Consider the following 12,647-nt stretch of genomic DNA (forward strand, 5'->3'; position numbering starts at 1 on the left):
GGTAAGCTCCCAGCCCTGGGGAGGCTCTGAGTGATAGCAGTGGGAGGCCAGGTGAGAGGTACAAAGCTGGCATCCAGGTGGAACTGGCCACACCTACCATGGCCCAGCATCCACCAGGCAGGTCCTGTGGCCTTCCCTTGCCGTTGGTCTGATTGGCTGGAGCCAAAGGGCCTGGCCGAGAATGAACCGCTCCCTTGTAAATATACACCGTGAGGCAGGAAGCCGAAGCCCATCTCACCAGGCCCTCTGCTTAGATCATCTCCACCCAGCAGCCAGGCCAGATCAGGTTACCTCCACGTTCCCCATCAGTCTTGAAATCCACACTTTCCACCAAGGTCTACAGGGCCCCACGTGCCCGGGCCCCTGCCCATCCCTCCCGCTTCTTCACCCCTCCCACTCTGCCAGCCTTCTTGAATGGGCCGAACTCCTTCCTGACTGAGCGCCTTTGCACTCGCTCTTCTCTCTGCCTGGACTGCTCATCTCATCTCCTGGCTTTGCCTGGCTGGTGCCTTTCTGTCATTCCAGGCACAATAATTTCAGTGTCACCTCCTGACCTTTCTAAAAGAGCCCCATCCACTGTCCAACCACCCTGTCGAGTTTTCATCTGACCACTGTCACTATGTACTTGGAATGTTCCTTTTCCTTTATTTCATGTTTAGTTATTTACTGTCCAAGGCCCTGAATGTAAACTCTGTAAGCAGGGTTCAGACCCCTCTATTTTGTTCATTCCTGTATCCTTTCGGCTTAGATTAATGCCTGGCTGGGCACAGTGGCTCACACCTATAGTCCCAGCATCTTGGGAGGCTGAGGTGAGAGGATCACTTGGGCCCAGGAGTTGGAGACTGGCCTAGACAACATAGGGAGACCCCATCTTGGCAAAAATAAATTAGCCAGACATGGTGGTGCATGCCTGTAGTTCCAGCAACTCAGGAGGCTCAGGTGGGAGGATCGCTTGAGTCCAGGAGGTCAAGGCTACAGGAGCTGTGATCACACCACTCCACTCCAGCCTGGGTAACAGAGTGAGACCCCATCTCTTTAGAAAAAAAAAAAAGAAAAAGAAAAAGAGGAGGAAAAGGATAATGCCTGTAACATAGGAGGTGCTCAGTCAGTGTTTGCTATATTAACCTCAACTATCATTATTGGCACCGCATCATTCAGAGATGTATTTAGTACCTACTGCATGCTAAGTTGTGCACTAAGCACTTTCTGCCTATTATGTCATAGAAGAGGCTCAGTTCGCCACTTCCTGGGATAATGACAGTACCTACTCAAAAGGCTGGGAGGATCAAGTAGGCTGAGTGAAGCCTAGGAATATGCATTTTCACCAGATTCCTCCCTTATCCCATCCCCTCTCCCGCTATTTAAGAAACCCATCCTGCGCTGGGCACAGTGATTCCTGCCTGTAATCCCAACACTCTGGGAGGCTGAGGTGGGAGGATCGCTTGAACCCAGGAGTTTGAGACCAGCCTGGGAAACATAGCGAGGCCCCATCTCTACCAAAAACAAGAAAATTAGATGGGTGTGGTGGCTCACACCTGTAGTCCCAGCTACTCAGTCCCTGGGCTGAGGCGGGAGGATTGCTTGAACCCAGGAGTTTGATTCTGCAGTGACCTGTGATCTTGCCACTGCATTCCAGCCTAGGTGACAGAGCAAGACTCTGTCTTAAAAAAAAGAAAAAAAAGAAAAAGAAAAAAAAAGAAGAAACCTGTCTTGTTGTTTAGAGTGGGATGCATTTGGTCCAAGTCCTGGCCATCACTTACGAGCTGTGTGACCTTGAGTAGGTGGCTGCACTTGTCTGAGCCTCCATTTCCTCATCTGGAAAACGGGGGCCAGAGTTTTCAGGTCAAGGGTGGCTTGGAGGCTGGTCACAGGCTGTCCCCACACCCACACACAGTCCTTGTCATTCCAAAGAGTGCCTCCTTTCCCATGGTGCCCGCCCCACACTGCCCTGGCTCACCCGCTCAGTGGGGAGGACACCTCCACTGCACCTGGGCCCCCAACTCAGTCTCTTGCACACACAAACCCTCCTCTCACTTTTCATTCTTGTAAATTGACGTCAGCGCTGCTGAATCATGAAGCTGAGGTTTGAGAGAGAGACAGAATCTGCACCACCCGGGAAGCCACATGGCGCTGGTGCGTGCACACACACACATACACACACACACACACACACACACAGCCTTTTCCCCCTTCAGTGGTGCCTGCACACACTTTGTCACACGGGACGTGGGGTGCAGCTCCCAGGGCTTTAGGTCACTGTACCTATGTTAGTATGGATTTATTTTAAGTGACTTATAAAGGGAGGAAGGGACCAGCTCTGGGAAGTGTGATCAGAGGGGGCCTTTACTCTTAGCTGTTCTGCTTCAAGTTCTGCAAGGGGAATGGGTTTGGATACCCAACACTTGTGTAAGGAAAATATGATTTTCATACTTTTTTCAAAGGAGGAAAAAAACTGTAACGTATCGCAAGCTACCTGCTAGTGGACCCCTCTTTCAAGGAGGACCTGTTTTCCCATCTGTAAAACGGGGATGTTCACAGTCCCTACATCGGAAGGCTGGGTGTGAGTTCAGTGTTTTACACAGGTGATGCGGGACCTGGGAGCAGTTCCTGCACAGACAATGCTACATAGAAATATGAGCAGCTGCTATCATTACTGCAGCGGTTAGGTCCTCGGGTTGCCTAGTGGTGCCCGGCCTCTGAAAAAGTCCTGAGTGGGTTTGCAAAATCTGGCTCCCCCCCTTGTTGTGGTCCTGCTTTGCCTCTTGGAGCCTGTTTTCCTATCTGTAAAATGGGGCCAGCACAGCCAGTGAGTGGTCACTAAGGGTCTGTGAGTACACTAGTATTACAACCAGATCCCCAAGCATTGCCGTCTTGGATTTCTGTTTCTCCAGACACTGCCCACAGCAGGCAACAGACAGGAAAGAACAAGGACAGGACTTAATTAATCCACAGCAGAGAAGGAAGGGCAGGGCTGTGGCAAAAAAAAAGAAAAAAAGAAAAAGAAAAAGCAAGATTTTTGGAGATAGAGATAAGACATCACCTCCTTCCCTCCCACTTCACCTTACTAAGGGATGAAATTGCCAAAGCTCTCTGAGATCCTAAATCTCTTCTGGCCATCCTTAAAGTCCTGGAACCTACTTAATCCCCAAGACAGGCCTGGGCTGCTCTGACTCTCTGACCATCAAGTTAATTTTATGTTGTACTTTCAAGTCTGAAAGGTATTATTAAGCATTAAAACACTATTATATGTGTCTCCAAGGCTGAAGAGGGCCACTCTATCTTCTAAAGATGAAGTATGACGTGTCCACCAGGCTGCTTAACCCTAAACCTGAAAATGACTCAGTTCACCATGTGTTGAGTACAACCCTCAAGTTACCAGCATGGCCCATGTGTCAGGCTGGCCAAAGACACAGAAGTTGCCAGAAACCCAGGTCCTGGACACTTTCTGGTGCTGTGGGCCAGCCCCACAAACGTCCTGGAGCCACTCTTCCCTTCCCTGGCTCCTGAAAACATCAACCTCCTCTATGATGCGCAGAAAGTTGCCCTTAGAAAGGTGGAGGCCCAGGGAGGCAAGGGGAATTGCCCTAGCCGCCAGCAGCACCCTCCCGCCACCACAGACCACACAGCCTCCTTCTGGCTCCCAGTTGTGTGTTTCACCAAAAAGTACACAAGACAGAGCAGGGTGAGAAGAAGGAAACTAGACCCAGCCCTGTATCCTCCATCTCATCTCAACTGAGTATCCCCTGATGCTGGTTCAGAATGTGCCACTCCTCTGTCCAAAAACTCACTAAGCCCCCACCCCCACCCCTCCCTGGAAGCTGTTGTGGTCATAGAACCAAAGAAGTTTCCTCTCTGTTATCCATTTCAAGCAGATGCTTAGTGGACAGCCAAAAAAAAGGCCCAAGTGTTGTCTTTGACAGGAATGGCCACAGGCAGATTTACTCAGTTTTCCCTTCTGTAGAATGGAAATAAGAGCCCGTGCCTCACAGGGTTGTGCCTCTCTATAAGGATTAAGTAAATTTAAGTATGCAAAGCACAGAATGAGGGCTGGCACGCACAAAGTGCTCAAACGCGAGCTGCTGTCTTACCGGACACACGCCAAAACTAGACCAACCGTTTCTCTCCCTGGAGAGTTGTGGGTGGAACCGTGAGGGATGCCCAGCCACAGAGCAGGCCCCGTACACCACCTGCAGCCCAGCAGGTCAGCCTTAGGACCCTCTCCCCTGGACCTGTTCAGAACCAAGTTAAACTTTTGGCCAAAGCACACTCGCTAGAAAACTTATTTTTTTTTTTAAAAAAAAAACTTTCATAATAAAGTTTATTACCTAAACTGACTTTAAAAAATATAAAATAGGATTCTGCACAGCAGAAAAATAAAGCCAGAGACCCTCCCCCAACCCCTGGTTTGTGCAAAGATACTGGGTATATGTAAACATGAAGAGGTAGGAGGTGCGAGTTCAGGTCCTGGCTCCAGATACAGTTAAGTTAAGCTGCTACAACAGTTACCAGGGGGACCCAGAGGGAGCACCAGGAGGGGGAGGACCCCCTCAAGAGGTGAGAAGGGGTCTGCGGCCTCGTCTCCAGCCGAGGGCGGGAGGCGCCTCGCCCCTACACCCATCCGCTCCCTCCAACCCAGGCCGGGGAGGGTACCCACATGGTTCCAGGCAAGTAATAACAGAAAATAACACGGCATCCCAGTTAATGCTGCGTGCACGGCGGGCGCTGCCGGTCAAATCTGGAAGGGAAATGAGCTCAGGTAGTCGCGGAGAACGGGGTTGAGGGGGATGCGAGCCAGGTTCTCGCGGCCCACGGTGGCCACGATGCGCTGGCGGCACAGCTCCTGCAGCGGCCGCACGCGGCGCTGGCGCAGCGGGGCCCCCAGCATGCGGCGCGGCGCCGCCACGTAGTGCTCCAGCAGCTCGAAGAGGCAGTCGAAGCTCTCGCGGCTGCCATCCAGGTGAAAGCGGCCGGCCTGAAAGTGCACGCGGATGCTCGTGGGTCCCGAGGCCATCTTCACGCTAAGGGCGAAGAAGCAGTTCCGCTGGCGGCTGTCGCGCACCAGGAAGGTGCCCACGGGCTCGGCGCGCAGCCGCTCGTGCGCCCCGTGCACGCTCAGGGGCCCCCAGTAGAATCCGCAGGCGTCCAGGAGCGCGCTGGCGCGCGTGATGCGCCGGTAATCGGCGTGCGAACGGAATGTGCGGAAGTGCGTGTCGCCGGGGGCCGGGGCCGGGACCGCGGGGCACGGCCGCGGGCGCGCGGGGGCCGCGGGCGAGGAGGAGGAAGAGGAGGAAGGTTCTGGCCGCCGTCGGGGCTCTGCTGCTGTGGAGACTGCATTGTCGGCTGCCACCTGGTTGTGTGCTACCATCCTACAGGAGGGGCCAGCCGGAGGGGTGGGCCATAGCGTCCGGGGGTGCGCTGCGGGGGAGACAAGGCGGTGAGCTGGGGCGCTGCGGGGCCGGGCAGGTGTGCGCCAGCCGGACAACTCCGGAGGGCGGCGCTCCCGGCGGACCCGGCCCTAGGGGGCGAGCACGGAGCACCAAGTCCGCGCGGATCCATTCAGCCTCAGTGGACACAGCTAGAAAATGGGCTCTGTACTCCGCGGAGCTCTTCCCGGCGGGTGGGGGCTCGGTGGAGGCGGAGTCCGGCCTCGGGGCAGCACCGAGAGGGGGGCGTGGAGAGCAGCCGGCTCTGGCTCCAGCCGTCCGGCCCCGGCTCGCCGCCCCGCGCCCGCCGCCTGCTGGCCAGGCTGGGATCCGCGCCTGGTCTGGGCGATTTGGGCTAGGGCCGGAGAAACGCTGTGCTGCGGGAGCCCCGCGCGCGGGGGGCGGCCTGGGTGGGGCCGGCGAGGGACAGGGGCATCGCGGCCGCGACCCCATCCTGCAGCCCCCGAGGCCCGCCCGACTCCTGGCTGCCCTGGACTCCCCTCCCTCCTCCCTCCCGCCTCCTCGCCCAGGGCTCGGCTCACCTGGCGGCGGGGCGCGGGGCGCCGCGGGCGGGACGGCGGGGGGCTCCGGGGCGCTCCGGGGCGGCTCTCGCGCATGCTCCGGGGCCAGGAGCCGTACAGCTGCCACGGCCGCAGCTCGCTCTGCTCGGCGCCCGCCCCTGCGCCAGTCTTTTAAACGGGCTTGGAGGCGGGGCTAGCGACGGCGGGAGGCCCCGCCCCCTGCCGGCCCCGCCCCCAGCTCCACTTTTGGTTTCTCTTTCCGCGGTGGCGTCCGGCGAGGACCGCTTCGGCCCTGTTTCCCTCTCTTCTGGACCCTCCCGCGGGGCCCTCTGCCCGCCTGTTCGCACCTGCCCCAGCACCCGCCTCTCGAGGGGCTCTGGCCCCGACCCTGCGCCTTCTGGCCACTTCTCGGACCCCTCCTTCGGACTTGGCGACCCCGCTTTTGCCCCGCTACCTCGGGTTCCACTTTCTGCCGCCAGGCCCTCTTGGGACGCGCCCTGACACACCCTCCTCCGCCCCAGGTGTCTCCACACCCGCCGGGGGCAGAGCCCTGTCCTCTCCTCCCCTGCAGCCAGATCCCCCTAGGAGGCCACAGAAGGTGTCCCCAACCCTGAGCCTGACCCCACCCCTAGACCCCCTCCTAGCCCCTGCTCCACCCGCCGTCGACGCCCTCAGTCGCCCGCCCTGCTGTCCCGAAGCCCCGGCCGGCCGCGGCCTCTGGTCTTGGCTCGGGCTTCCCGGGAAGCGGCGGCCTGACCACAGGCTTCAGAGGAACCCCTGGCGGCGCGGGCGCCTCCACCCCGGCTCAGTTCCTCGGAAACTGGGCGGGGCCGGGCAAGGTCCCTGGTGGCCTCGACTGCCCTCCCTGCGCTCCCACTCCCCGGCTGCGGAAGAAACTGAGGCCGGGGAGGGGCTGGGATTTGCAATGGCTTGCAGATTGGGAGCTCTGGACCTGGATCCCACCTTCCCCGTCTTCATTTTGGGGAGAGGAGCAGCTGGACGACATCAAATTGGAGCCCAGTGAAAAAATGGTGCATTCTCAGACGTGATGAATCCCCAAACCTGGTTTCCTAGCCCTCCTCTCCCCCGACCCCTTCCTCATAGATTTCCCCCTCCTACTGCTCCGTCAGGCATCTGCCCTTCAAAGACTGCCTTCCCACCACACACACGGCCGGGGCTTGGGATGGTGAGCGGTCGGTCGTCAGGGCTGTAATTTGCACACGTGTTTGTGATTTAGTGATTCCGATTGTCGTGCAAGGCCGTGGAGTAGGTGCCTGGCTGCTCCGTGTATTTTTGAATGAAGGCATGTGAGGAGCCCCAGCATCACAAGGGGCCACATAAAAGCCTGGCTAGGCTGGGCACTTGGTTACTGGCCTCACACTGGGACACACTGCCCTCTACAGACAGCTCTCAGGCAGCAGCCCAGACGGCTTCTCTCCTGGAAGCTCTGGTGCTCGGTCCCTTCCCGCCTCCCTGGCCCCACGATGCCTCCTTCCCCAGGCAGAGCCTAGGTCCTTATTAACCTCCTGAATACAGGGAGTGGCCCAGAATCAGCCCGGCTTAGCACCCCATCAGTGCCCTGAATCTGCATGTGGCCAGGGCTGGTGGTGGTCATTGGTGTAGCCTCTTAGGTTGTGCGTGTGTGTGCGTGCGCGTGCGTGAGGGGGTGAGAGAAGATGCAGAACCTTGCCTGCACCAGAGGTCAGGTGTGTGGTCATTCGAGAGATGTCCACTGAACATCTGCTGGAGGCCACACTCTGTGGAGGGTGATGGAATACAAGGAGACCCAGTTCCAACTCTGCACCTTTCTATTCTTGTGACCTTGAGCATGTAATTAACCTCTCTGCCATGGTTTCTTTATCTGTGAAATGGGGATAATAATAGTACCTCTAGCAGGGCGCAGTAGCTCATGCCTATAATCCCAGCACTTGGGAGGCCAAGACAGGAGGATTGCTTGAGCCCAGGAGTTTGAGAACAGCCTGGGCAACAAAGTGAGACCCCCTCTCTACAAAAAAAAAAAAAAAAAGTACAAAAATCAGCCAGGCGTAGTGGATTGCACCTGCAGTCCCAGCTACTTGGGAGGCTGAAGCAGGAGGATTGCTTGAGCCCAGGAGGTCAAGGCTGCAGTGAGCCACGATTGCGTCACTGCACTCCAGCCTGGGCAACAGAGTAAGACCCTGTCTCAAAAAGAAAAATAAATAGTACCTCCATCCCGGGGTTGTGCGGGAATTAAATGAGTGATTATGGGTCAGGTGCTTAAAACAGCCCGTAGTGTCTAATAAGCAGTCGGTAGATGTTTGTTGTTCATCTGAGGGTGCCTGTGGAGCCCACAGACGCATGGCTTCAACCCCTGTGTCCATTTTTTTTAAAGAGATGGAGTGTTGCTCTGTTGCTCAGGCTGGAGTGTAGTGATAGGATCGAGGAGGCACTATAGCCTCGACCTCCTGGGCTCAAGAGATTCTCCCATCTCAGCCTCCTGAGTAGCTGAGACTACAGGCACATGCCACCACACCCGGCTAATTTTTTAAATTTTTTGTAGGGATGGGGTCTCACTACGTTGCCCAGGCTGGTCTCGAACTCCTGTCCTTTAGTGACCCTCCTGCCCTGGCTTCCCAAAGCACTGCCTTATATCTATGTTTGAAGCCCTAGTCCAGGGACCACAGGCCAGGGAAGGCACAGCAAGGGAGCAGGAAACCTTCTAAAGGTACATTCAGCACACGTGGGTTCTCCTCACTGCCACCAGTGACAGACAGCTTTGGTTTCATCTTCTGAAGTCCTGTGTTCAAAATGAAACCAAATCCAGATGCCGAAAGAGAAAAGGAAATCTGCTGGTTGACAAGCATCCACCTTGTGGGCTGTTCTCCTGGAGGGCTGGGCACCAGGCTGACAGGAAGCCAGGCAGTGCGAAACCCTGAGGGGCTCAGAGTGCTCGGTAGGATGGGACCAGGCTCTGACCCCAGACCTGCTGCATGACCTTGGGCAAGTGACCTGTCGTCTTGGGAGCTCATTTGCCCCAACTGCAAAGTGATCTCTGGACATCTCGTACCTCACAGAGCAGCCAGACATGCAGAGCCAAGGGCAAAATGCCAGGCATGGAGTCGGTGCTTGGCACAATGACCTCTTGTCACAGGGCGGATGGACCAGCCCTATATCCACAGCTTACTAAACCACAGCCACAGCCAGATGTGTGGAAACATTCTCCTCCCTATCTTGGCAGATCCTCGTACCCCAAATGTGAGGGGCCCAGCCAGCATCTGGGGGAAGTCAAGATCCTGGTGGCTTATGGCACTTAGCTTTTCAGTTTCTCTTTCCGGCTTTGGTGGCGCCTTGCTGGGAAAAGTAGCTCCTGGCCAGGGTGTGTAATCGTGAAACTGGCCTCTGCCCCGGAATTCCTCAGCCCTGCTTTTCCTCTAACCCATGTGTCAGGGAGGTTCCCATGGGAGTCTGTGCCCCTGGGAACCCCGAGCAGTGGGGCTCACAGTGTGGATTCTGCTGACCGCTGGTCTGAATTTAAATGGGTCATTTCATAAGCATGTGGCCTGGGGCCAGCTTCTTAGCTTTTCTGTGCCTCAGTTTCCATATTTGCAAGATGGGATAATAACATATCTATTTCACTTCTTCAGTATTTATTCAGCAGATATTTATTGAGTTCTTACTGTGTGCCAGGCGCAGGGGACTCAGAGGTCTTCAGGCAGACCTAGGGGAGTCAGTGAATTCACACCATCAGTGCAGACCATACTGGGTGCTATGTGGGGAAGAAACAGAGAGAAAGGGGTGACTGGGTGTTTGTAGGGTGAGATAAGGAAGTTAGGGAAAGCCTCTTGGAGGTGGTGACATTAGCACTGACGTCTTTCTAAAAGTGGGATGAAGACCCCAGGTGGCGAGAACAGCCAGTGCAAAGGCCCTGTGGTGGGGGTGCTTGAAGATAGGAAAGGAGAGTTGGTATAGCGAGCCAGGGGGTGGTGTAGGGGTGAGGCATAGGGGTTGGCAGGGTCTGATCCATCAGGCAGGGCCTTGCTGGGCTGTGGCAGGGCTTTGGATTTTGCCCTGAGTGCATGGACCAGCCATCCAGGCCCAAGCGACAGCATAGGACTGACTGTGGAAAGAGCCTTCTAGCTGCTGACCTTCCCAGCTGCTGGGCTTTAGCCACGATGAGCTGTAGTAGTGGCCTTGGGACACTTTCCCATGGTCCTGTGAATTGGAAATTATGTGTTTCCCTTGATCAGATGAGGAGAGCACAACTCCGGGAACTGGTGGAACTTGGTGAAGGTGTTTTGGGGAGCCCTGGGGCTTGGCAGAACCTGGCCTGAAGTCCTCTGTCAGGAGAGGTTGCTTTGATGTTTGGAGTAGATCCCTTCTGCTCCCACAACAGGAACGATTGTGTGTCTCAGTGGCGGGTAGAGGGGTGTGAGCTCAAAGGACCCGAGTCCAAGGAGAAGGTGTGAGAGGCCAGGGAGCGATGGCATGAGCCAGTGGCTGGACTCCAAAGTGGCGCCAGTCCTGGAGACTTGATGAGACTCTTCTAGCAGTCACAGGTGAAGAAAGGAGAGGTGAAGTCAGCTGTTACTTGAAGTAGTCAGTAGTCACTGGCTTTCAGAAAGCAGTCAAGATTGTTTCGTTAACAGCTGCAAAATAGGAGGGGCAGGAAAGTAGAATTCTAGGAATGCTGGTGGAGGGGTCCAGACACACCTGCTTGCAGTCCCAGCTCCCCTCCCCATCAGCTGTGTGGCTTCAGGCAAGTTGACTGAATCCAGTGGCCCAGAGAACTCTCACAAAGCCCGAGCCTGGGAAGCACAGTGCCTGTTCCTCAGTAAATCCCTTGGGATCTTTGTCGTGGCCTATTCACTCCATTTTTGCACAGTATTCCAACAAGCCTAACCAGTTTCTACCCACCCCACCCCATCCCATAAGTGACAAATTAGGTGTCAGCAGCTGACAGCAAGGACCAGCAGCGGTGACATAGGGGGCAAAGAACTTGCAGAAACTATGAAACTAGGCACAAGAGCTAGCACGCAGCAGGCTGGGGACGTTAAGAGTGTGGGGCAGGAAGATTCCTCATGTCCATGGGCCCTCACTGTGGTGATGCTGTTGAGAATGTCGGGTATCGCAATGAGAGGTAGAATTGGGCCCAGTTCTCTCTGAGGAGGCGTCTGGTCTCAGGGCACACAGAGCAGCAGCAGTCTCCTCACATGCCACGATGTGGGAAGCCCAGCGTCTACTGGCCCAGTTGGCAGTGCCCTGAACAGGCTCAGGGAGGGGTAACCCTCAACTGAGTTGTAAAGAGTGAGCATCACGGCCGGGCGCAGTGGCTCACGCCTGTAATCCCAGCACTTTGGGAGGCGGAGGCAGGCGGATCACGAGGTCGGGAGATGGAGACCATCCTGGCTAACACGGTGAAACCCCGTCTCTACTAAAAATACAAAAAATTAGCCGGGCGTGGTGGTGGGTGCCTGTAGTCCCAGCTACTTGGGAGGCTGAGGCCGGAGAATGGCGTGAACCCAGGAGGCGGAGCTTGCAGTGAGCAGAGATGGCGCCACTGCACTGCAGCCTGGGCGACAGAGCAAGACTCCATCTCAAAAAAAAAAAAAGAGTGAGCATCACTTGAGTTCAGGAGTTCAAGACCAGCCTGGGCAGCATGACAAAACCCCATCTCTACAAAAATATGAAAAAATTAGTTGGGCATGGTGACACATACCTGTGGTCCCTGCTACTTGGGAGCCTGAGGTGGGAGGATCACTTGAGCTCGGAAGACAGAGATGGCAGTGAGCTGAGATCACACCACTGCACTCCAGCCCGGGCGACTTAGGGAGACCCTGTCTCAAAAAAAAAAAAAAAAAAAAAAAAAAAGAGCTCTCACCAAGGGAACTGAGGGAGAGCGTATTCCGGGCAGAGCATGACAAGAATGTGAGGCCCTGGGCAGTGCATGAGGCCAAAGGTAAGCCGGACACCCCAAGGCAGCCCTGGTGGCTTCTAGGAAGAGACTCGTCTGGAGGAAGGAGAGGGCTGGGCTGGACCTCTGCCTGCCCTGGAGTGATGAGTCCCTCTGTGGGAGAGCGTTCTGGGTCACCTTGCCCAGACCAGCAAGCCCAGAGCAGGGGCTGATGTTATATCCACATGCCTTTACTGCCTCTCCAGATTCAACAGAGCTTCGCTGAGCACCCATTAGACACATTCACTGATGCTCATTCCTTTTTTATCCTCTTTTTCCTTCAGTTTTCCTCCCCCTAGGTAACCCAGGCACCAGCTTGGTCTGTTCTTTGGGATCTTTTTTATTTTTATTTTTATTTTTTGAGACTGGCTCTCCCTCTGTCACTCAGGCTGGGGTGCAGTGGCGTGAACACAGCTCACTGCAGCCTTGACACCCCCACCCCCACCCCCACCCCCACTGTGCTCAAGCAATCCTCCTGACTCAGCCTCCCGTGTAGGTGGCACGCATTGCCATGCCCAGCTAATTTTTTCATTTTTAGGGAGACAGAGTCTCACTTTGTTTCCTAGGCTGGTCTCAAACTCCTGGCTTCAAGTGATCCTCCCGCCTGGGCCTCGCAAAGCGCTGAGATTATAGGCATAAGCCACTGCTCCCACCCTGGGATCTTTTTCTATGAATCTACATGCTTGTATTTTGACCCATAAAAATTATGTTCCTTGGCCGGGTGTGGTGGCTCATGCCTGTAATCCTAGCGCTTTGGGAGGTCGAGCTGGGAGG

General features: G+C 55.7%; 1 protein-coding gene and 1 long non-coding RNA gene across 2 annotated transcripts in view; one reads left to right on the forward strand and one right to left on the reverse strand.

The window, feature by feature from the left end:
• The window catches only part of LOC129527566 (uncharacterized), a 131,392-nt gene that overhangs the window by 452 nt on the left and 118,293 nt on the right, over nucleotides 1-12,647 (forward strand). The gene's annotated exons all lie outside the window — the stretch shown is intronic.
• Nucleotides 432-6,093, reverse strand: SOCS1 (suppressor of cytokine signaling 1). The gene is made up of 2 exons (XM_019012606.3): nucleotides 5,966-6,093; nucleotides 432-5,415 (listed from the first exon to the last, which is right to left on the reverse strand). Exon 2 carries the CDS (start codon nucleotides 5,363-5,365, stop codon nucleotides 4,730-4,732), a length of 636 nt encoding a protein of 211 aa, XP_018868151.1. The 5' UTR covers nucleotides 5,366-5,415; nucleotides 5,966-6,093; the 3' UTR covers nucleotides 432-4,729.

Source organism: Gorilla gorilla, chromosome 18, assembly GCF_029281585.2.
Source record: "Gorilla gorilla gorilla isolate KB3781 chromosome 18, NHGRI_mGorGor1-v2.1_pri, whole genome shotgun sequence".
Taxonomy (NCBI): domain Eukaryota; kingdom Metazoa; phylum Chordata; class Mammalia; order Primates; family Hominidae; genus Gorilla; species Gorilla gorilla.